Below are 23,874 nucleotides of genomic sequence, written 5' to 3' on the forward strand. Positions count from 1 at the left end.
ATCAGTGTTTTTAATTCAGTTCAATTTACAATCAATATGGAGTTCCAGATATTTATACTCCTCCTCCACAATGTCCGCACTGACGCCCTGGATGAAAACAGGGATCACCCACATCCTAATCCTCCTCCTCAGATCCACCACCAGTTCCTTGGTCTTTGTCACATTGATCTGCGGGTGGTTCAGTCCACATCATGTGACATAGTTGCCCACAGCAGCTCTCCACTCAACCTCATCATCACCCTCACTAATACCACCAACCGCAGTTGAGTCATCTAAGAGCTTCCGTAGATGACAGGCATCAGTGAAATAGTTGAAGACCAAACTATAAAGGGTGAACAGGAAGGGGGTAGAGAAAGTCCCTTGCGGAGCCCCTGCGTTGCTGACAACGCTGTCTGACACACAGCGCTGCAGGTGCATGAACTGTGTGGTCTGCCAGTCAGCTAGTCCACAATCTGGGACACAAGCAGGAAAGCCACCTGCATCAGCGTCAGTTCTCATCACGTAGACCTGGACCGATAGCGTTGAGTGCACTAGAGAAGTCAAAAAAAATAGTCCTTCACATTTTATGTTAAAAGAAAAACTTTAAAAACAACATAAAATTATGAAAATGGATTCAGAATATTGGGTGATAGTATAACACCTGGAAATTGAATTAAAACCTCAAGACAACCACTGCCATGCAGTTGTTTATCTACTTCGATGAGCTTTGGCCCCTTCATTCAAAGTATTTAAATATGACTTTGGTGCTGCGTTATACAATTTCTTTTTACTTGTCTGGCACAATATTTGAGCACCTACACCTTGTCAAATACCTCTATTTGCTTATTTTTAACTCCTCAGCACATCTCTAGTCTCACTGTTGGAGATGTACACATCCACTCTACTGTTTACTAATGAAAAAAGTAATATTAATAATGACGAAGATAATATTAACAGCAATAATTAAAAAAAGAGAAATCACGTTATGCAAAAAATCCTGAAAACAGAGAGGAAATCATTTATATACTTTAATAAAACATAAGGACAACATTGCTAATTTCATACATTTATACACCACAAAACGCGGACATTTTTATAAACAGATAAAAAAAAACAACAACCTTAAGATAAAACTTATTTGGGGATGGTAGGCTAACATAATATGTACATTTTTACAACAGTCCACATTTCTGGATGCTACATATTTTTGCAAAAATAACAGCCATGATGTGATGTTAAATATCAGCACATGCTGTTGGCTGACGTTTATCACTCTTTCATTTAAACAGCAGCAAATCCTATTGTAACGTAAAAAGTTCAAAATCTTATTTTAGTTAGTATGTATTCAATAACAAGGTTCTACACTCAGCAAACTTTGAAGATCTCACTGTCTGAACGTTGTTCAAAAACCTCCAGTATGACTCCATTATATTTTTTAACAAATTTAAAAACAAGACAAACCGTCTGAGTACAGAGTTTGCTTATAATAAAGTATAATCATAAAACAGTGAAAAGAATTTGTTTTATGAAGGCTTGAGTATAAAGTGATGTTACGGGGTTTGAAGTTGCTTGTTTACAGTAAGCAGGGTAAGGATTAGTGGACACAGATAACTAATTTCTGACCTTTATGCTTGTTACATTTTATTTCATTGTACTACCATACAACTTCTTAAGACACTTTTTGACATCCATACTTGTTCAGCCCAATTTATATACTGATATTTGGATAGATCTTTCATAGGATTTTTGTAAAATACATTCTGTCTGTGTAAGCTGAGGAACTGCCCGTTTTATGCAACAATACTAACAGTCACTAATTCATATGAGTGTGTATTATTGCAACATCTGCAGATATCAGGTTACAATTTGTAACACCTATGGAAGATCTGATGATTGGTGAACAAGCTAAATGACTGTGGGACAAACATACATGCTTGTGGCACTCCGCAATTTTTCAACCACTTGATTACATTTAAAATGGAGAAAACACACAAAACTATGATTGGACCAATAACATTTTAGTCACTATCCAACAGCTTAAACCTTAAAAGCTATTGTTAAGGGAAGAAATAGATGTATGAATATTTTGCAATATGGACCAAGAACGTATGTTGCAAGATCCCAAAACCCCTCCTTTCCTTTAGCGACTTGTTTTCTTTCGCAAGTCTTTCTTTAGTTTTCACATTGTTAGGGTAGTTACGGCATCGCAAAGGCACCTGAACATGTTTCTTCACCTTCTAAATCTGCTTATCCAGAGTACAAAGTCTCTTTGTTCTCCATCCTTATAGAGTCTGCACTACTCACGCTCTGCAGATTCATTATCTCTCTCAGCTTCTGCCTGAAATCCTTTGAAGCAAAGTAATAAATGAAAGGATCCAAACAGCTATTCAGACAGCTAAAACAGAGAGAAAGCTTGTAGGCCATGTACACAGACTTGTCATAGAAGAGTCTAAGGACACTGTGAACCAATAAGAGGATGTTGTTTGGAGCAAAGCAGATCACGAAGACCAGCAGAACGACAACAGCCAGACGTATGGCTCTCCCTTTCTGGACAGTCTTGGAATCACTGGACAGCTTGTATATGACGCTAACGTAGCAGAACATTGTGACACAGAAAGGAAAAAGGAAAAGAAAAACCACCATGCTGAACAGGAAAGCAGCCCAGGCACCCACAGACGGCAGCATGCTTTTTTTCAGCACGTCAAAGCATGTGGTGATCTGGAGCTCCGGGACCTCAAAGGTCAGGTCGGTGGTCATAAGAGGGTACAAAATACCCAGGACCAAACCCCACATCAGAAGGCAGCTGAAGACAGCAATAGGTTTTCTCCTCTTGTTCTTCCGGAACTTCATGGGCTTCACGATGCCCAGGTAGCGGTCAATGCCGATGGCCATCATCGTCAGGATAGAACAATACATGTTGGTGTAGAAAACGAGGGTCATGAAGCTGCAAGGGGGATGCAAAAAAAAAAAAAAAAGCAAAAGACTGTGTTTGATTACAGGTTTAACAAAAGCAGGGTGTGACATTTACGTAACAATAAAGAGACTTAATCTGCTTTGAAATAAAACTAAGTTACTTTCAGAGTTCAGATGGTTAAACATTAGAAGTAGATTGATAAGTCAAATGACTAACCTGCTAATTTTATCTGAACAAATATTAGTTTTTAAAACAGCAATTTTATTGTAGTGATAAAGTCTAACCATTTTTTTTTCAGTGGAAAAGAAATAGAAAGTTCTTCTTGAAGCATTAATACCTGCACATATTGGACCCCAATTTCCAGTTGTATCCTTGGAGCTGGTAGGCGATTTGAAAGGGGAGGGCGGAGCCAAGAGCCAAGTCGGTGAGAGTTAGATTAATCATGAATATGATGGAGGGTGTTTTTGGGGAGGTACGAAACAGCAGGAGCCACATTGATAGGCCATTTCCCACCCAGTTGATGATGGTGACAAGCACGTATATAACAGATATGATAGTGCTGGTGTTCACATCCCGAAACAGTGTCAGGGTGGCGTTATCGAGCTGCGTCCTGCTGGTATTCCCCTTCATGATGGGGTGGAATGGTCACCTATTACCTGTGTGTCAGAAATCAACATGAGAGTTGTTTTTATTTATTTAGTCCTTGGTAGTTATGTTCATTTTTCCTACAAGATAACATCAGAAATATAACGATGACAAGCAGATCTTTTCACGAACATCTTGTTACTTTTGTAAAATCAGAATGAAAAGGCAGAAAGAAAACATGACGTACCAGAAACCACAAGAGCGGGGGGAATAAAAAAAAAAAGACAACTTCTCTGATGTGTTGCACGCAATGCATATGTTTCTTGGAGCTAAGGTGTGAAAATGAGATTTAGGTTCTATCAGCCTGGGTTGTTTGTGTGCGAGAAGAAAGCACATGCAAACGGGTGGAGTTTTCACACAGGAAAAGGGCATGCATGATTTGTGGTAAGGTATGCAAACTCTGGGCACCTTTTGTACAACTGCAAAGTTTTAAAATGTGGATTTCAAAATTAAATCTGGCTCTGACATGTCTTCAAATAACAAGAGAAAATCATATCTTTAAGTCCCAGCGAGTGGTTTGAAGTCAGGATGTCCGCATGGGTATGGTACGCAAACACTTTCTCTCCTATGCGGTGGGTATGGTATAGGTGGTACAGGAGGTTCCAGGTTGTCAAAAAAGCTGAGACACATCCTTGTTAACTTTGTTTCTTATTAATCATCACCGGCTCTCCTCTTAGTTCCCTTAACCATTTGCAGTCTACGCTGCCTTAGATTGAGTAGATTGCATTTTCTCGCAACACTGTCCCTTGGGGCAAGTAAGCCAATAAGGTGTTACGGGTATCTGGAGAAACATAGTAGCAATTAGTTTTAGTGCACTGTAACACATGGACCATTTATTGTTTCCTTTTATTTGAAATAATTCAAAATCTAAATTGAGTGTATTGTTGCCGTCATGCAGATCGTAAAACAAGCTCAGATTCTTAATTTGAACATAGCCCATTTAATAGAAAAAAGTGTCTGTTGTAAATTAGAGACAACAGGCTAACCAGTGTATACAAGTTTCATTTATGGACACTATTTTGTTTATGCTGCTAATACTAAAGAGAGCTTTAAAACTGAACTACAACTAATGATTTGTGCAGTAACTTCTGGCCTATCGTCTATAATTACAGGGACAATTTTATGTATTTTCCAGCCACAAAGTGCGATTTTATAGCACAATCAAGTAACTAAGTTTCCCTAAGTTGTCCTAAAAGTACTGTATATTTCAAACATAACTTAAAAGGAATTTGATATTGCCTTGAAATTGGGCGTCTGTCTCTTTAAGAAGCTCCTGCTCTTTTTGACACCGCCTTCAGCATGTCATCACAACAATGTTTTTCATCAAGTTTTTAACAACATTCTTAAGAGCGCTTGCACTGAGAAGTAGTTCATCTGATAGGCTCAGCAAATGTGCAGTTCTGCCAGGTGTTTGTTAATTGCTGCTGATGCTAGTCTGTAGGACTCCTTCTCTCACCCGGAGAGGAGGAGTCCGGGGGAGAGGTGCTCTGTGAGGCAGAAGCTCCTCTTGGAGACTGCAGCTCCAAGGCGGGGAGAGTTTAGGCGCCCTGAATGGCTGCCATGGGAGAATTAAGGATTTCTCAAACATTCATGAAAGAGTCAAAGCAACACTCCGAGTCTGTTTTTGATGAGGGAATAACATTGTATCAGGAAGTCAATTTCACATAATAATTGAGGAACCAGGCTTGTAGTATTTTAAGTACACAGACGAAAAATAAGTTAAAAACAGACAACTGTGAAAACCTGATGAAAATTCTTTGAAAGCTATTCAGAAATCTTTGATCTATATCACTCCAAAGCAAAATCTGGCAAAAAAAAAAAAAAGAAAAGAAGAGCAATGACTCAATACTTTAACACAGCGCTGTGTATAACATCACGACAGTAACATCTTTGATTTCCTCATAATATTCAAACTAACTCACTTTGGCTGTTTACTTATTATCATCATTGTGCCCGGTTGAGTAGATGTTATAAAAAAAAAAAAGTACATTACAAAAAGTTAACTTCTCTGTTGTTCATGTTGAGTAACTCAGTACAAACAAGAATGTCACATGTTGTCCAAGTTAGACTCCCTAAGTAATTACATCACAAATTGATACAATAACACAATGTACGGATGATAAAAGCAAAGAATTAAAAGCAAACAAAAGGTGCCACGGACAACACATTAACACTAACACTGAATTGTAAGTAGCACAAAGTTTGGTAGTGTTGAAATTTGTAGTTTAAGACCTACCTTTGTAAGCAGCGAGGCAAAGTAGGCAGGTGGGCACGTGTGTGGCAGTTGTAGATGGAGGGACAGATGCTTTGACTGAGGAAGGCTGGCGAGGAAATGGGGTCTAAACTTGATAGAGTGCCACTGAGAGGAAATGCACCATGTGACAACCGTCATCCTCTCAACTGTAGTAACGGCCACATGTTTGATTCACGGGTGAAATCGAAGCTGGAGGCACAGTCATATCGAAGGCTTCCTACACAACAGATCTTGACATGTAGAACACTCGCATTCCATCATTCATCTTGCATTACTTCTAACATGATGTCAATATTTTCCACTCCTAAGTATCTTGTAAATTTTCCGAGCACATCATACAAAAGTACAACACAGTGGATCCTTATAAAGAGCTAATGGTGAACCACAATGGAAACGAAAAAAAAAAAAAAAACCACAAATATGTATTATTAGGGAAATCCCAACATGCCATGTGTGATGATGTCACTTTCTGTTATGAGTACCTGCTTAACTAATACAAAAAAGAGTGTGAGTTCACACCGGTTCAGCAATAGTATGCAAAGGCAAACAATATACAGTAGATTATAACAGTGAAGTTATTTACCTTCTAAGCTTCTAAGTACACACCCAGATAAAATATACAAACAAATATAAGTGTTCTGTGAGAAAGTCTGCTTTAAAGTGAAGGCAGAATGCGATAGTTGGGGCTTGCTCACGAGTTCATGCAACGTGTGCTCTGATGTGACTGGTTTCCTGTTGATTTTCATAGTTCTGCTTTATCTCGGGGAAAGTTTGTCAGGCACAGTTCATGTTTATCTCTCTGAAAAGGACAAAAGTTAACACAGAGAATAATAATAATTTGTTGTAACACATGATGATTTAAAAGGAAGGCATGTATGGCAGCACACCTGCTATACACGCTATGTCAGCCTTCTGGTTCACTCAGAGCGAGAAGGGCAGGTCTGTCCTCGACAGCTCTGACTGTAAGTGACTCATTTCATGTGCAGAATAAGCAGTTTTGGAGCTAAAACAGCCTCACCCAAAAACAACCAAAATAACCGAATCCAAGCTAAACGCGTCTTAACTGCAGACATTTATTTTCTTACAGTTCAACACACAAAAAAACCCTGAAAGCAGAAAGACAAAATCAATCACATACCGTCTATTCACATAATGGAAGGCTTTTAAAATTAATTTATTGACAGTTTATTTTGTTGACAGCAATAAAATAAAATAATATATATATAAATCACATCACTAATCAATCCAAAATGTTTTAAATGTTTTCTATAATTATTCATAACTTGTAAGGTTGTTATTTTCATCTGTTACAGTGCCACCGGAAAATATTCACAACAGCTTGTCTGTTCCACATTTGACTACAGCTTCATTTTAAAACCAATATGAGCTTAGTTCCCCTTTTTAACCTGCTCAATATAGTCCATTGCAACACAGTGACAACCTTTTGCATATTTATAAAACATTAATTTTAATATAGTAAGTACATAAGCACGGTACCACTGTTTTGGGAGTATTTCCACCCTGTTTTTAATGCATATGTCCTCTCAGGCTGAGTCAGGTTGGATGGGTCGTGTTGGTCGGCAGTCATTTTCAGGTATTTCAAGAAATATTCAGCTGGATTCAAGTCCGGGTTCTGTCTGGCTGACTCGAGAACATTCACAGTTTCCCCCACCCCCGACGCTCCTTCCTTGGTATTTTGACTGTGTGCTTTGTGTCATTGTTTTGCTTGAAGATTTGTTTTTTTTACCTTTGTCGGAGGTTCAGAGTATCGGGTCGGGGGGCCAAATCTATGAAAGGTCCTAGACAAGGCTTCCATGGATGCATTACTAAAAAATGACGGTGGTGATGCGTGCCAGTTTTTGTGATTTAATAGAATCCAGTCTTTGGGGGTCTTACAGAAAACTCCTTTGACTTCACTGCTTGGTTTTTGCTCTGCTCTGTCAACTGTAAGACCTTGTATGGACAAATGTGTTCTACTAGCAATCACATTCAGCCACAAAATTCATCAAATGTTACTGCCGCTCATCAGTTGTGATCCGATGTAGTGAATACTTATGCACCTACTATATTTGTGTGTTTTCTTTTCTTACTTACAAAATTGTCGGAAAATGTGTTTTAACATTTTTATAGAAAACTATACTATAACTAAACTAAATATAGTAAGGTATTTAAAAAAAAAAACTACACTCAAATCAGTTTTAAGACAAATCTAATGCAATAAAATATGGAAAAGCATAAAAGGATACTTTCTTGTGGCACTGTAGTTGATTATGTACAAATAATTACTGACAAAAATAAATAAATAAATAAATCGTGGCATTGAAATTTGATTGTATAATCAATTTTTAGTCTGCTGGTTGCCTGCACATATAATAAAGGACATTTCTTACCCTACTTTTTAAAAGATCTGTTGTCTGTCAGTTTTACCAACAATAGCTTTATATTAATAGAAATATATATGACAACTAAAAACAACACAAATCACAAAATATACTAGATGTTGGAAAGAAGTTCTCATGCAGAAGGCAAGGTCATTGCCTTGAAAGTAAATTTTTCCTGGATGTCTTAATTGAGACGCTTCTTTACCACAAAGAGCGAGAGTAGAGTACCTTAAAAGTTGACAGGCCTGAAAGCCAGATAGCAGGAAGAAAGTTCCACAGATACAATTTCATTACCAACCTACAAACAGGAAGAAAGAAATCAGTCAGCCATTGACAGCAGCTTCCCTTCAATACTAATTTTTATGCCCCATTACTTTCCTCTTGAGACCTAGAGTATTCACTGCTCGTCTTTGCTTTTCTCAAACCCCCTTTCGATCCCCGCTGTCATGGCAACAACCTCATAACAATGCTCCGTCCTGCATTCGGGGGAATGGCCGATAGGGAGGCAGTCATAGCCTTTATTAGCCGAACTCATGCGCTTCCTGTTGCGCGCGCCGGGCTGATAAAGCTGCATGGCAGGACGGTCCTGCAGGATGGGAGAGAGAGCGATGTCAAAGTCAGTATTCACAGATGCACATAGTGTGTAATGCAAAAACTACTTGTAGATCTTGAACTCTTTCACATTTTGTCTCACTTGTGACCTGACATAGGTATCTCTCTCAGTGTGTTCAAGATCACTGCCCTGGAGGGTAAACTTCCACCTTAGTCTTTTGCAACTCTATACATTTTGCCATTAATTCTCACCCTCTGCCCTAAAATACCACAGAACTTTCTGAAAAACATGTTGGAGATTTAGTGAATCAGAAAACCAAACACGAGTATTTGTGTTCCAGTGCGATTTCCTCACAGTCGTTCAGCATCACGAGAGTCATCTGGAACCACCTTCCTGTTCAATCTCATGCTCACCTTCTCGCTCACCTTGTTTCGGAGGCGTTCCTTTCTGTTGCTCAGGTCCTCCCTGTCCTCCTTTCCCATTTTGTCTGCCCCGTCAGGACAGTAAGAATAGCCATGATGATGGCCCTCTTTCTTGGCTCGGTCCTGGCAGTAGCCCTTCCCCCATTTGGTCTCGTCTTTCCGCCGCATGAACTTATCGAATTCGTAGTGGTGTCGTTGCCGTTTTCTCTCCTCGTCCTTGCCGCGGTGATCCTTATCTCTCTGCCTGCGGCCGTGCTGATCTCTCTGCTCTTTGTCGCTCTCAGCCTGACCTCTGCTGGTCAAACGTATATTGAAACGTGTATTACAGCAAAGCTAGCAGTAACACAAAGGAGCATTTCAGGGTCATCGCTCAAGCCAATCAAATACCAGTATAAAATCAATAAAAGGTTTGTACAAGCAAATAACATAAAATTGATGGATATTTAATGAAGATATTAGCTTCACAGCTGTACCCTTAATGCTTAATGTAACTTATTGCACTTCAGCCTAAAATTTAAAGATTGATAACCATAATTTTTCTTTCATTGTGGAAATATTTACAGCTGTTTTGAAATACTGAAAATACAGTAACAGTAAAAAAGTAGCTAGTAGTGAATAATGTCCACTTTAGTAATCAAAAGATTGTTTTCAAAATTCTCACATTTTCCTAAAAGTTACATCAATACTTTCTTGAAATATTAGCAAGACTTTGCTATGTTGGTTTAAAGAAGATTAAATTAGTTGGACATTAAGTGACACACTCAGATCAAATGAGGTTGTGTTTATGCAAATATATCATTAACACAAATACAACTACAAGAGAAGTACTTTTTGAAAACTTTTCCAATGTGGGGAAGGGAGGAAGTTGGGTTGTCCTTTGGCTTTCATTAAGAATAAAAATAAACTTTTGCAAACTACTTGTTCATTTCATGGATTAGGTGTTTCTTACTTTTCTTTTGGTTCTTTTGACTTCATTTGTCCTCCAGTTTTCTCCCACTTGCCCACACCTGCATCACAAGGCTCACTTTTTTCCTTCATTCGGTCTGAATCAACGTCATCGTCTCTGTCGCTCTTCTTTAGGAGCTATCAATGCAAATATCACAAAATACATTGCTCTGAGATATTTAGTTGAAATGGAAAGACAAAAAGCTGGTAAAAGGTATTTTCTTCAGAAATGATGAGCAACCTTAATTTTGATGTCTTTATCGGACAGTTTCTTCTGCTTCTCTGCCTCTTTTCGCTTGCGTCTCTCCTCCTCTCGCCGCTTTCGTTTCTCCTCCTCCCGTTGCCTTTTCTTTTCAAGCTCCCTTCTTCTTCTCTCTTCCCTCTTCTCCTCTCTTATCCTCTGGTGAAAGCGTGATGCACAGAAAATGATTTCTTTGTTTGTTTCAGCTCTCGCCTTTACAACCGTGCTTCTGTCTCACCTGTTTTTCGATTTTCTTATTTTTGATGTACTCCAGGAGAGGTGTTGTTCGTTTGGCTAAAAGCAAACGGAGAAAGAATCAAAAATTGAGTTGATTTCTTAGAGTAACATTAACTTTAAGTAAACTGCAAAGAAATGCAATAATTATTTGGTAAATTTTGGACATGAGGTAATTTTTAGTATTTTGGATGCAAAAGATAAGGAGCAGATGTTGAGTGCATTGTCCAAATAAGCTTATACTCCTTTGTTATTAGTACTTGGAATTAGAGTCACTCACATAAAATTGATGTGGATATTAAAAAATATAGCTGAAGTAAAACCTTTGACATGTCTGGAGAAAGACTTTTCAACTTAAACAACACAAATTAATTCCAACAGAAAAAAAGAGCAGATAAAAATCTGTCCTGCAAACACAGATCGGTGTTTTTCTTTCTTCGTTTCCCAACATTTAAACTTTAAAAACAAAACAAAGCATCACCTGTCAGGCAACAAACAAATATAAAACACATAAAGTAAATATAGTGAAATGTAATTTATCATATAATATTAATATCATCTTACTGTTGGTATTTGGGATATGAATTTTATTGAAAAAAGTAAGTGCGATAGGATTGTGCTTTTCGTTTTACTTATTTCTCTATATATTGTCTACTTGCTATTGAATTATATTTTTCCTGATTGTAGTAATATTAAAAATGATAAGGCCAGAAAAAAGGCTAAAGTCAAAATAAAAAATATAAAATGTCCAAAATGTGTGATATTGTACCAATGAGCTCTCTGGTCTTAGCTTCTATCTCCCCAAGAAGTATCTCAGGATTAGCCATGGACTTCTCCTCATCACAGGAGTAGTTTTCCAAAAATCGCTTGTATTCTGGATCTAAGTGAAATTCAAAGAAGAAGAAGGAAAAAAGAAGGGACATGAAATACAGTTTAAAAAGTCCATATGCTAAACTTGTCTGTGCTGAATTCATTCTAAATTCATGCAAGAATAATGTAAATGCCTCACAAGATTAGTATATTTAATGAGAATTGATCTATTTTCCTACCTTCTTCAATGCTTCCGGCTTTGGCATCTTTCTTCTTCAGCTTCTTTTTGGAAATCTTCTGGAAAGGAGCAAACTCTACCACAGCAGGATATTCCTGACCTGGGCAAATATTGAAATACAAGTCAAATTAAATAGACCAGCTGTCAAAAGGTAACAATGGCAACAAATGTTCTAATTCACCTTCATAAAAGTCAACATTTAGCTCCAAAGATTCTGTTTGTTTTTTTTATAGCTGAACGCCGCAAGCCAACATTCAAGGCTAAAGCCGTCAACGCAGTCAAAATGGGCTTAGAAAGAATTAAAATACCCTTGTTGTCAATAAAGACATAGCCGTCAAATCGATCCCTGAACAGCAGGATGTCTTCTGTGCTTTTAAAGTTGATATAAGCTCGGGAGAAGAGGTGGGGATAGAGACTGTAAAGGCAAAAACAAAAACCGGTCAATAAACGAGGATGAAAAAAGTGGGCTATTGAACCACAGGGCTATAAAACCTCATCATACCTTTGATCTGCTGGGAAAAACTCAAAGTAGTCATAAGACGGAAGAGGACTGAGATGCTCTTCCAGTTGTTCCTTTGACAGGTTAGGAGGGAGTCTTCGAATAACCACCTAAAAAAAGCGGAGGAAATGAATTTTACATCAAAGCAACTGGAGCTTTGACCTCCATAATTTAAACCTTCACAGTGTACGTCACAGTCACGATACGATCTATGCCTTAACGATCTTTCTGATGACCTTCTTTGGTGTAAGAATGACTGTCACAGTTGTGATCAGTTCATCTGATAACAAGTCAGTAACCCCATGTTACTGATATGAAGGGACGTGACTGAACACAATCATTATTTGGATGATATATACATCTCTGCTGTTTGGAAAGCTGGTATTTATTGTCTCCCCTGGTAAACATGTAAAAAGCCTTCAAATAAATTAAGCTCTTTTGTATCTAGAGACATTGTGGAACGGAGAATGGTGAAAAACATACTGAAAAATGTCACAGAACAACATTAAGTGTTGTTTTGGCAGAAGGTTGCACAAGCCAGTGATAGCATTGATGTATTTTTAACACATACTGTAAATATAATAATAATAATCATATGGAATGACAAAGACTCAACACACAAAGAAAAAAAGCAAATACTAATCAGACTTAATGTTGATGGCAATTTTCATAATTCATAAGATTGGAAAATCAATGCCACCGTACTGATACACGATATTTCTTGTGTATCAATACATAAACATCAATAGCCTTATGTTCAATGCACATAAGTAGAGCTCAAAATGAAAGGACTCACAATGCTTTACAATATATCAATGCATGTCAGTTTGTTTAAAAGCTGAGATTCTTTAAAAGGTGGTTCATTAACTACAAACAACATTAAAACTGCTGTTTTAACAGATTTTGATTTACATATTGTGTAAGACATCAAGAGCTCCTGGGTTCCCCCTGCTGTTCCGGTACGCTAAACAGTGACTTAGTTATATATCGGCTGGTTCTGGACAGGATGGTAGAATACGATGCAGTTTGCCGCTTCTTGAAATAAAGGGGGGGGGGGGAGAATTAATAAATAAGCTTCGTATTTTTATATTTTTTATGAAGGAATAACGGGATATTCCTCTGTGCAGCGTTGACAGGATTCCACTCGACTGTCACCTGTTAATGTTAGCCTCATAGCAGAAACATGCCCAATAACTGTAGCACAGAAACAATTCAAAAGGGGAAAAAAAAGAGCCGTAGTTTTCCCACTGCTTCCTAAAATTCCCCTCTTCTGATCCTGTTGCTCTCCTTGGTGCTGAAACATCCTTTCCTCCCTCTCGAGTCTCCATGTCTGTTCGTAAACAACAAGCTCGGCTACGTACCTTGGTGAAAACCTCCTTCTTCTCCTCTTTCGGCTTAGCGTTGGCGGGAATGTTTTCTTGCTCTCTTGGGACGTCTTTTAATTGTATCTCGAAGATGCTTTTCTCCTTACCCGCGGTCATTTGGTCCTTATCAGACCTCATTTCTTCCCATCTCCCTCAAATTCGCTTGGTGTTAAGCGTTACCGCGTCCTCGCGAGACTACAAGAGTCAAATATCGCGAGTGGTAAGAAAATGCTTTTTTATTTAACGGTTTTTACAACGCTTTCTGGTTATTCAATGGTGTGGAACATTTTCTGAATCCTCTATTTACACTCTATGTGAAGAAATACTCATCCTCTGAAAGAAAATAAAAACGAACTTCACCTGAACTTATCCGGTTTGAGGTCAGTCTGTATCAGCTGCCTGGAGACTGGTGGTTCTGTTTGGCTCTCGGATCGAACAGGAAGAGCTATACGGAGCAGAGCTGCAGGAGTCAAGTCCTCCAGACTGGCTCCTCGCCTGCCTGTAGGAATCTCGGAAGGGAACTGGAAATAAATGCTCCTCTGTCACAACCCCTTACAAGGTTGCATTTCACCAAAACAAAAAAAAAAGTCAAGTTTTCTACCTCTAATTTTTCACTGTGCCCATAAACTCACCATTAAGTAATGTATTCTTTCCACTGTTGATATCGAGACGCAGCCGGGGCCCCTCAGGTGTGGATACCGAGTTCTTCAAGTTGGGGACAACAGAGGAACAGGTTTCCGGATCTTGACAGATCCGATCGTTGGTGTAAATGCCGGTCGACTTAGACGGAGTACAGCCCGTTTCTAATCCAAGTAACAGGTATGACATCCATTGAAAGGCGTGCTAATCTCGGTTTGCACACAGGATTTCGGATTGTTGTCACCAGTGGCGGTTTTTGTGTGAATGAATCCCTAGGTGAGCCCCTTCTTCCGTTGCCCCATCCACAATTGAACACACGCCTTCTCACAGATAAAACATTAATAATATTGATCAATATTGAATAGGATTTGGATATACGGGTGAATGAATGAATTGATTTCAACAAACCCAAGAATATATATATATATTTTTTTCCAAATAAAGGTTTCTCAAATCACAACCCGTTTTAAACATCTATGTATTTAATCCAGATTTAACCAGTTGGCATGTTTCCACGCTTGTCTAAATTTTACTAAATGACATTGTACACACAGGGACAGACAAAAACAAGGCATACTAAGATTTTAAGATAAATGCATGGTTTATTGTAGTAATAACCAAAAATCAAATCTGATTTTTCTCAGCCAGCTCTTTCTTCAGAGTGAAGATCCACAGGTTAATCAGCAAGGAGGATCCTGCCTCAGGCATTAAGCAAGTGACTTCAAACGTCCTTGCGTTGTGAGGTGCGTGGCTGTGTTTGTTCCTGTCAGGGGGCCACATGTTCCCAGTGTTTTTAACCCCCAAGTAAAACATATTCAACCCTTGAAACAAGGCATGTGTTCACTTCCCCCTCCTTTAAAGTGCATTCTTGTGAAATTGTGGTAAACGCCATGTGCTGCATACAAATTCAGTCACTTATGTTAAAAATTTTCACAAGAGCATTCTGATACAAAAATAACACACAGAATGAGGAGTCCACATGGTGGAGGACATCTGCTAGAGTTTTTGACCGACTGTTGTCCTCGGGGCGTGGACATGTGTAGCTACGACGACCAGTTGCTACAACAGTTCCACCGCCTGAAGGGATGAAATCATGTGCTGGTGTCTGATAGGGTGTCCAGCATCACGTCGCTCTCGTACATGTCGCACTCCAGCGTTAATGAGAGCCGGAGAGGCGTCTCCAGCATCATCTTTTCCTGATTGGACGCCGGCGTCTCCAACATCGACAGGTTAGTCTCTTCCGACCTTGGCGTGGCTTGAAGGTCAATCGACTCCGATGTGTTCAACATCTTCATCAGCGCTGGGGTGTTAAAGTTGCCTCGCACTTTGTCATTGATGTCGGTGCCTTTTTGAAAAAAAAAAATAAATATATATATATGTACATATATATTTTAAATTTGCAGAATTAATGCAAGTATTGTTCATATTTATTGTTTTATGTTTTTATGGGTATTTGAATTAAACAACTGAACTAAGATAAAACCATTGCTAATATTTTCCTACAGTGCTTTGTCTGGTAGATATTCTAGAAAATATTATTGCGGACGTTTACAGAATGTGATAGAGTGGGAACACCTTTAACAAATGGGCTAATGTGACATAATCTTCAGCAAAAAGTGAAACATTCTAAGACTTTATTACCATATCTAATCGTGGGGCCCTATGAAATCTGTTTTATTACTTTACTGATATATGTTTTTCCTGAATTTCACTCCCTTTTCTCCATTTTCCATTCTAACTATATTAATTATCCAAAAAATTTGTAGATTTTTGAATGGACAAAATCTAACAAAGCAGCAATCATAGGACCCTATCTAGTCATCTAAAGTCATTCTTAGCACATTATATCTACATGTCTTACATTAATGTGAACATTTTTGACATTTTATTTTGTTAAAACAGCTCCTTAAAACATGAAGAAGATTTGGTCTTTCAGACTGAGCGAAATTGCTGAAAATATTCAAGAGTAAAAATATATATATATATTTATTTATTTTCGATATAACACAAACCTATATATGCGTCCGTGTCCCCGATGTACATCTCAATACAATGGCCAAGCATCGTCACTGAGAAAGTGTCGTCCCTTTTCAAACCGAGTGCCTATCATAGAAAAGAACAAAAAAAATAAAAAATAACTCTGGCAACAGAAAAACAAAAAATGATCTACTTCAATCCAATCCCAAGCCACTTTTTTATACCCCTGTTGAAACTGTAACCACGCACCAATAAAAACATTTTATGAATTTTCTATAGTTTACTTGAAATATTTTGCTTAAAACTAATTTGAGAGCACATTACTATAGATACTTGTTCAAACTAAAGTGCTGTGATGTACACGTCCTTACAAATACTTCTTACACACTTAAAACAACCTCTCTGGTTTAAACAACAATGAACTATCAACCACAAAGAAACTGCACCAAGTTGAGAAATCAATGTCTTCTAAACCCACCGTGTGAAAGTAGTCGATAGCACTTTCAAAGTCCCCCATGAGGCTGTGCACATATCCTATGGCAGAATAGGTGGAAGCATGCTGTGGGATCAACACTAGAGCTTGACGATGGTACTCCAGAGCCTGGTCGTACTTTCTAAAACATTAAGCACGTTTCAAGAAGCTGTTATTCAAAGACTGAATTTAATAAGCTAACACAAGGTTGACTAATATTCAAGTCCTGTATTTATCACATGACACAAAGCATTCGTTCAATACTTTCGACTGTTCCAAGTTTCAATTTTTTAAACAAGGATGCTTTTTTCCCCACAGCCTCAGAAGCTTAGCAGTTAACAGATTAAAAAGAAATCTATAGTAGGTTCAAATACAGCTTACAAGATGTTGATAAGTTTATATTAGGACATAGAAACCCCCTCCCCACAATTTATTGACTCTACTTACTTCAGTTTTCTACACACGTGACCCAAGTTGTTCAACAAAGGCTCCCACTTGTCCACGGTAACCTTAAATTAAGTCAAAAAACAAATTATAAGCAACGCTTACGCAGAACGTGAATTTTAAAGCCACGTATTAAATTGAAATAAATCACCTCATTCCCTATGGCTTTGATTTTCTCCATTGCATCCAGAAATAACCTTTCTGCCGTCTTCCACCTGCGCCAGTCGAGGAGGCAAAACATGCAGATATTTTATAAAACAGCAGCTTATGCAAGCAATATTTGCAGAGCATTGTTTGGTTATTTCGTCAGCAGTGGTAAATTCAGTAAAAAGGATCATCAAAAAAGCTGCACATAGACTAAAACTTACTTTTAAAAAATAGATCTATTAGGAATACTGCGTCTTGTTTGACTGGATCAATATACTCACTCTCCATTTTGAAATGCAACCACTGCCACCTCATGTATGACAAACGGGTCTTCTGGGGCGATACTAAGCGCCTGGCTGAAAAACCGTTCCGCCAGTTTGGAGTTGTTAGTTAGACCGTACTCCAGCCCGATGTAGAGCATGGGTAAGTGACATCTGTGGAAATCAAACAGATTTAATGTAAAAGGAAAATATGTAGTATTGTAAAAGAAAGTAAAACTTGGCAAGACAAAAAAAAAAAAAAATGGGACCACGACAATGTAAATAAACTTGTTTTCAAACTGTTTAAAGTGATCAGGAGGAGCCATTGTAATGGGTCTGAGTTTGATATCATCATCTTGCAGATTTGAGAACGTATTTTCTTGAGCAGGAAAGCTAATGATCCAATAAATTAAAATCCAAAAAAACATTTCTAAATATGTCTGTTTCTTATACATCCCTTGAGGTATTTAAACCTGCTTTGTTGTTGCCTTTAGCGTATCCATGTAAGAAAAAGTCTGAGTACTTTGCATAGAAGTAAATATTTTACTAATTATCCCTGCTCAATTGCTTGTTACCACAGAGACCAAACCATATGGCAGCAATTCAATACATTTAGGCATGAAGGTGTACTGAACAGAATTTACTGAAGTTCATACTGACCATAAAAATAAGGGAAAAAAAAAAAAATCAGGGGGGGAAAAACAAACAAGATTTAATGCGACATGATTATTGATGTGAGTAATACAGAATCTGTTGATCTGATTCAACAGATGTTTTTAGGCCAGTAAGAAACAGTTTCTTTCCCAGTAAGAAACTGGTCTAAAAACAAGAAACAATATCCAGTGGGAACCGGTTGCTACCTACCCTTTCATCAGCTGAGCAGCAGTGAAGTATGCAGCCATGGCTTGGTCATGCTCACTTTCCACTGCAAAGGAGTGACCATAGGCGATCCACGCAGGTCCATAAGTTCTCTCTAGAGTGGTGGCTTTGCTGCAGGAAATAAAAGTTAAAAAGAAACCCGATTTCAAGAGGAACGAAGCAGGACACCTTTTCTTTTGACTGCAAATACCTACCTAAGGTATCGCCTAGCGTGTTCATTTTTGTTGCCAACCATGAGATAATAGCACCCAACCGCAAACCATGAAACCTGAGAAAAATGTCATTTAGTTACAAACACAAAAAAAGCCATTGCTTGAATTTTTAAAGAAAAAAACCCCAAAACGTACTGGATTGTTGGGGTACAAGTCCACAAGTCTGTGTGAGAGGTAAAACAACTCTGCAATGAAAAAGGAAAAAACTGATCAGTCCTATTAACTCTAATAAATGTTGTCTGTAAATGTATGCACCCTATGCAAGTTAAATTACCATTTGCTTTTCCAAGCTCTACCAACGTTCCTATGTGAACTGGTAAACAGTTGGCATGGAAAGGGTCTTTCACCATTACCCTGAAAAACAAACATCATGCTTTAAAAAAAAATCGCCCAAAATATCACATGTTCTGAGTCAAAGCTAGAGGTTAGGAGTCTTTTAAACTTCCTGTTTTTATGAAGTGGGGGGAAACAACAACCTTCCTGACAAACTATCACACCTTCTGTTTCTTCATTGTTTTTGTCAATTTATTGACATTTAGTACATGCAAAATAACAGGAACTCTGTGACTGCTTATCATCACAAAAAAATATATGTTTTATGCAAATGTTCAGTGGAAGTACACATTTTTTGCTCAATAACACCAATTTACTAGGAAAAAACCCCAAACAATGGACACCTACGTTGATGTGAGTTTGTAGCACATCTTGAAATCACAGTTATAATAATGCCTCTCAGCAAGAGACACGACTACATCCAAGTTGTCTTGGAGACCATTGACCATCTCCGGCACCACCAGATCGCTGGGCTTGTTATACTGAAGAGGAACAGAAAACAAAAGTGCGTAAGATGGATGTTCTCTGTATTATCACCGAGAGTCAGATATGGAGCTGAGAGAGAGCAAAAACAGGAAAAAAGGTTCTGATAAAGACTTATGGAAATGCGTTACTATTTCAAAACAAAACACACAAAGTCTGGCCTTTAAATGGCTTTTAAGCTGAAAAAGAAACAACTGGGTAAAAAAGAGAGAAAACTAACAAAATATAAAGATAACTTCAAACACCCGGTGATGGTAGTTAAAAAAGCAAATAATCTGTTTAGGATTCCTTTGAAGGTGATGTAGATTAAATATTTCCTGTAAAGCAGACTAAGGTCCTCAAGGTCCGGTGTCACGCAACTTTTAGATGTGTCTCTGCTTCAACACACCTGATTTCAATAACCAGGTCAATAGCAGGACTCTGGAAATCTTGAACGCATACTGAGGGGGGGGGGGGAAATCAGCCATTTGAATCAGTTCAGTTCAGCAGCAGACACACATCTAAAAGTTGCAGGACATCAACCCTTGAAAACTGGAAGTGACGATCTCTGCTCTGAAGAAATCTGTTTCAACTCAAAAATACTGAACACTTTTAGTAATATCTGAGTTCACAAGAAGCATGCGTCAGAAAAAAAAGAAAATAAACAATATTCCAAAAAAACTTTCTACTTTCCAAGTTGAAAAATGATTAATACAAAATAGAACTGATGCACCAATCAGATTAATTGGATCTGACAGGATATTGAATGGTCATATACTGAAAAACCCATTTTCCCTGTTTTTATTAAATACAACAAAGCTAAGACTTTTCACCCTCTCTAGTTTTCAAATGCATCAACCAACATATACTGTATCCTTGGGTGCACTTTGCTTAGGAATGTGTGCCTTGATACATAAATGAGGGTTATGTTATAATTCCCTAGATTCAAAACCATTATATATATATCAAGACATATTTTTGCAATTTATGTGTTATGTTATTTTTTGTACAAACAAAAAAAAAATCAAGTGCAGAGCCTCCTACCTTCTTTAATTTGTTCTCAAAAAGGAAGTGTAACAGCTCCTCTTCTTCCTCAGTGCACTGCTGACTTAGAGGAAGCGAGTCCAGGAAGTCCTTTTCTATTGCAGGAATGATGTTTATGGGGATGTGAATTCATTATAGAAGTACCAAACAAATAATAGGTGGCAATGAGATTATCGGAACAGATTAACCTCACCTTCCTGTGCCGTCAACATGTGGTGGGATGTTAAAAGGTCAAAGGCTTCAAAGCAGTAGACATCAAGTTTCAAGGCCTCTTTGTAGCTGAGGGTGGCCAGAGGCCTGTTGTCCATGGCATCATAGATTTTGCCCCGCAGGAGGCAGATAGAGCTACTGATCTAACATTTTTCAGAGGGGAAAGAGAAACAGAGGAGAAACTAAATTCGGAAATTAATTTAGTGTTTTTTAAAAAAGAAATAACAGTTTTAAAACTGTGGTTTTGTAAATCATTTAATTAAGCATTATGCTTAAAAATGATTGCTCTTTCATGCTCTGGTGTCATAACAGTTTATACATTACATTACTCCTTAAATTTTCTTGGAATAAGAAGATCTGTCCAACCACTCATAGTTGAAACCATATTATTCGCTAATTTCCTAAAATATTGGCACAGATATTTTAGAGATGCTTCAGTACTTTCTCCAAAATCAGAAATTTACATGCACCAAAGTTAAATGTGTCTAAACACAGAAAAGACAGTTGATAATATCAAGGCTTCTGGAAGCTACAGATAGGTCAAGTCACAACATAAAAGTTATGTGGAATTCCAAAAGTTTGGTTCATCTTTGAGCTAACTGCTTGCTCTAATCCACTCTGCCTATTTGGACATGCTTTAAGTTGGGAATCAGTGACATCTATGCCTGTAAACTCTACTTACTGCACCGCTATTTAGGTTGACATGTAAGATGTTATATTTGTGGGATATTTTCCAAGTCAAGTTTAACTTACAGAAGCGGGCGACATGTCCCATTCCTTTGCAGATTCTGTCCCGCTGTCATCCTTTTCACTTTTATCTACTAATTTCTTGTTAACAGGCTCCTCTGCATCCAGGATATCCAAGGCCTGCTGGAACTCTTTGGCAGAATACTAGTTTAAAAAAAATAATAACAAAAGAGATTCACCTTTGTGATCATCCACAATAATACACATGCATGAAACATTTTGCAACTTCCATATTTTTTAATTTACTTACGTGACACCTAGCAGCAAGATACTGACAAGCTCCATACAACTATGTGAAAGAACAGAAATCTCAATTTACAGCTCATCTTTTTCAGACAAGCTCACTTTAAATGTAGGTTGATGTGAAAAGCTTCAAATGGCGCCCACCTTGTCGAGTTTCCTTGAACGGAGGGCGTGTGAGGCTCTGTGGTACTGTGAGGTTAAGTAAAGGCACTGAGCTAGCCAGTAGATATCCTGTGGATCTTCTGCATGCCAAAGAAAGAAACCCTATCGTCACATTTTCATGCAACAATATTATCGGTGAGAGGTTTAAAAACAAACCACTATCATTAGAGTTACACTGTTCAGGGTGCCTTGCACATTTTTGATGTCAAAATGTCTACACCCTTCTAGATTCAAAACGTCGCAACTTTTAAAATTAGACATAGGAAATTCATAATTTATATCAGATATGAATGCCGTCCATAAAGTCTAATAAAAATGATTTTCTCTTTACCATTTTCATTTTCTCAGCAACACAGAAATTCTGACCAAGTTACCTTTACGACTTTCGATTATGTTACCAAGTCACTTAAAACTGAGCGTGTTAATAATGTCAGTACCCTCAGGTTTCCTACATCGTCTCTTTTGTTCACCCAATGTTGGCACAAGACGACTGACTGTAAACACAGCAGGTACCTTAGAGGATAAGCAGCTCACACCTGACCAACTGTAGTTTTAACAGGAACGGGTGGTGCTCTTTCAGTTTCACATCATAACTACTGTTTCTATCCTATAAGTGAGGAAAAAGAGCAGCAGCTTTTCTCTTGAAGAGTGAATAAATACAAAGATCTCAACAGATGAGGAAGGAGATAAGGCAAGAGGCTTTAAATAGTAGTATTTAAGACAATTTCTTTTTTTTCCCTAATTGATCAATAGGTCCATTTCACTAAATTAATGCCACTTCTCCTCCTCTGATCAGACCTTGCTCTGGAGGGGAGGACATGATAAAACGTTGACAAATGGAGCGACGGTCAACAGGTTACCAAGATGCGCCCCAAATCCACAAGTCCGCCCGCTGGACAAGTAAGGGGTCAGTACTCTGGGTTTAACGTGCGACAGGCTCTGAAGGAGCAAAAGGTCCAGTCGTTGTACAAATTAATTTAACAAGACAACCGACTGCTACTCACCATGAGAAAGGGATGCTATCTTGTCGGCCCAAAACAGCGCACTTTGATACTGTTGCTATAAACAAGCACATAAGAAAACACAAGGTTAGTTATATACGCAATTTTCACTTAAATTAGAGTTTTCGTTTTGTTGGTAACCCGGTGAACTATAAAGTTTTTTTTTCGCTAAGTGTGTTGGGAATTAGCATCTGCTAGCAACACAGAAACCAACAAGGGCTTCAGTTCACTCACCTGGTCAATGTACTGCCGAACTCGTTTTCTGAGTCTATCGAGGTTCATTTTGTTTTGTTTTAAGTTGACGCTGTAACCTGTTTTAAAATAGTGACATTCCCGTTGAAGGAGGAAGCTGCACAGTTAGCCTCGCGCTAACTAGTTAGCCTCGGAAAATCAAATCCGCGGCTTCTCCCTGCAGTGTGTGTTCTGCCATAAAGTATCGTAAAGAAATTCGAGTAAGACAAACAGTTCCGCCTCAATGCGTTCCTTTTTTTAAAAAAAAAAATCAGCGTGAATTATAATTATTCACAGAAGAACACCAAAAGACTTAAGTTTATACCATCGTCGTTACATACAACTTTAACATTAATGCACTTGTAAACACAGCTGAATCACAACTGCAAATGGTAGCAAAAAGCAACACCAGGAGAGACCTACAGTATATTACCCATAGAGACATGGTTATGGTGACAGCTGGTCAATTATCCCCCCTCTTCATTTGGTTTTAAATCACCACGTTTATTACATTTTTCTTTGTACTGGACAAATACATTAAAATTTTAGGACAAATATATTTACTGAACAAAATACATTCTCTTAAACTTTTTAACGCATGTAAATCCTTGGAAACACTAAGCTATTTCTCTGAGGCATATTCATTTGCACAGGGACATAATTTGTTACTTCACTTCAAAGATAAGACAACATATTAACATTTACTGCAAGCCATGGACACTTCATTATGCAAATGTAAACTTTTTAAAGTAGTTTAATCAGCTGGTGTAACCACAGGGACTACATGAGCCAATGGCAAGACAAAGGAACAAAAGAACAATTTCACTCCATTGTAACAAAACAGCTTTTGTTTTGTAGAAACTTTGTTTGAATAACTGTTCATGTAAAGAAAAGCTGCAAACATCTGGCACAGTAGCACGCATACTGATGAA

At 38.0% G+C, this 23,874-nt stretch overlaps 3 protein-coding genes across 5 annotated transcripts; all 3 read right to left on the bottom strand.

The window, feature by feature from the left end:
- Positions 1 to 994: 994 nt before the first annotated feature.
- p2ry8 (P2Y receptor family member 8) lies at positions 995 to 6,644 on the bottom strand. The gene is made up of 3 exons (XM_032567147.1): positions 5,775 to 6,644; positions 3,231 to 3,549; positions 995 to 2,923 (listed from the first exon to the last, which is right to left on the bottom strand). Exons 2-3 carry the CDS (start codon positions 3,521 to 3,523, stop codon positions 2,227 to 2,229), a joined length of 990 nt encoding a protein of 329 aa, XP_032423038.1. The 5' UTR covers positions 3,524 to 3,549; positions 5,775 to 6,644; the 3' UTR covers positions 995 to 2,226.
- An 856-nt stretch (positions 6,645 to 7,500) lies between these two features.
- Positions 7,501 to 13,687, bottom strand: upf3a (UPF3A regulator of nonsense mediated mRNA decay). Of its 3 annotated transcripts, none has more exons than XM_032567145.1 (10): positions 13,477 to 13,687; positions 12,119 to 12,225; positions 11,925 to 12,031; positions 11,618 to 11,716; positions 11,338 to 11,448; positions 10,573 to 10,628; positions 10,335 to 10,493; positions 10,098 to 10,231; positions 9,140 to 9,440; positions 7,501 to 8,759 (listed from the first exon to the last, which is right to left on the bottom strand). In XM_032567145.1, the coding sequence occupies exons 1-10, from the start codon at positions 13,615 to 13,617 to the stop codon at positions 8,571 to 8,573; spliced, it is 1,404 nt and encodes a 467-aa protein (XP_032423036.1). In that variant the 5' UTR covers positions 13,618 to 13,687; the 3' UTR covers positions 7,501 to 8,570. The 3 variants fall into 3 exon arrangements, with proteins under 3 accessions (XP_032423036.1, XP_032423037.1, XP_032423035.1); XM_032567146.1 differs by having other exon boundaries at positions 9,152 to 9,443; XM_032567144.1 differs by having other exon boundaries at positions 9,140 to 9,443.
- Positions 13,688 to 14,695: 1,008 nt separating this feature from the next.
- On the bottom strand, positions 14,696 to 23,146 carry cdc16 (cell division cycle 16 homolog (S. cerevisiae)). The gene is made up of 18 exons (XM_032568633.1): positions 22,946 to 23,146; positions 22,715 to 22,769; positions 21,693 to 21,790; positions 21,556 to 21,594; positions 21,312 to 21,449; positions 20,542 to 20,701; positions 20,349 to 20,443; positions 19,191 to 19,324; positions 18,784 to 18,863; positions 18,645 to 18,694; positions 18,492 to 18,565; positions 18,283 to 18,408; positions 17,440 to 17,592; positions 17,163 to 17,226; positions 17,015 to 17,076; positions 16,574 to 16,709; positions 16,131 to 16,221; positions 14,696 to 15,463 (listed from the first exon to the last, which is right to left on the bottom strand). The coding sequence occupies exons 1-18, from the start codon at positions 22,991 to 22,993 to the stop codon at positions 15,210 to 15,212; spliced, it is 1,857 nt and encodes a 618-aa protein (XP_032424524.1). The 5' UTR covers positions 22,994 to 23,146; the 3' UTR covers positions 14,696 to 15,209.
- Between the last annotated feature and the right edge of the window lie 728 nt (positions 23,147 to 23,874).

The sequence above is a fragment of the Xiphophorus hellerii genome, chromosome 7 (assembly GCF_003331165.1).
Source record: "Xiphophorus hellerii strain 12219 chromosome 7, Xiphophorus_hellerii-4.1, whole genome shotgun sequence".
Lineage (NCBI taxonomy): Eukaryota > Metazoa > Chordata > Actinopteri > Cyprinodontiformes > Poeciliidae > Xiphophorus > Xiphophorus hellerii.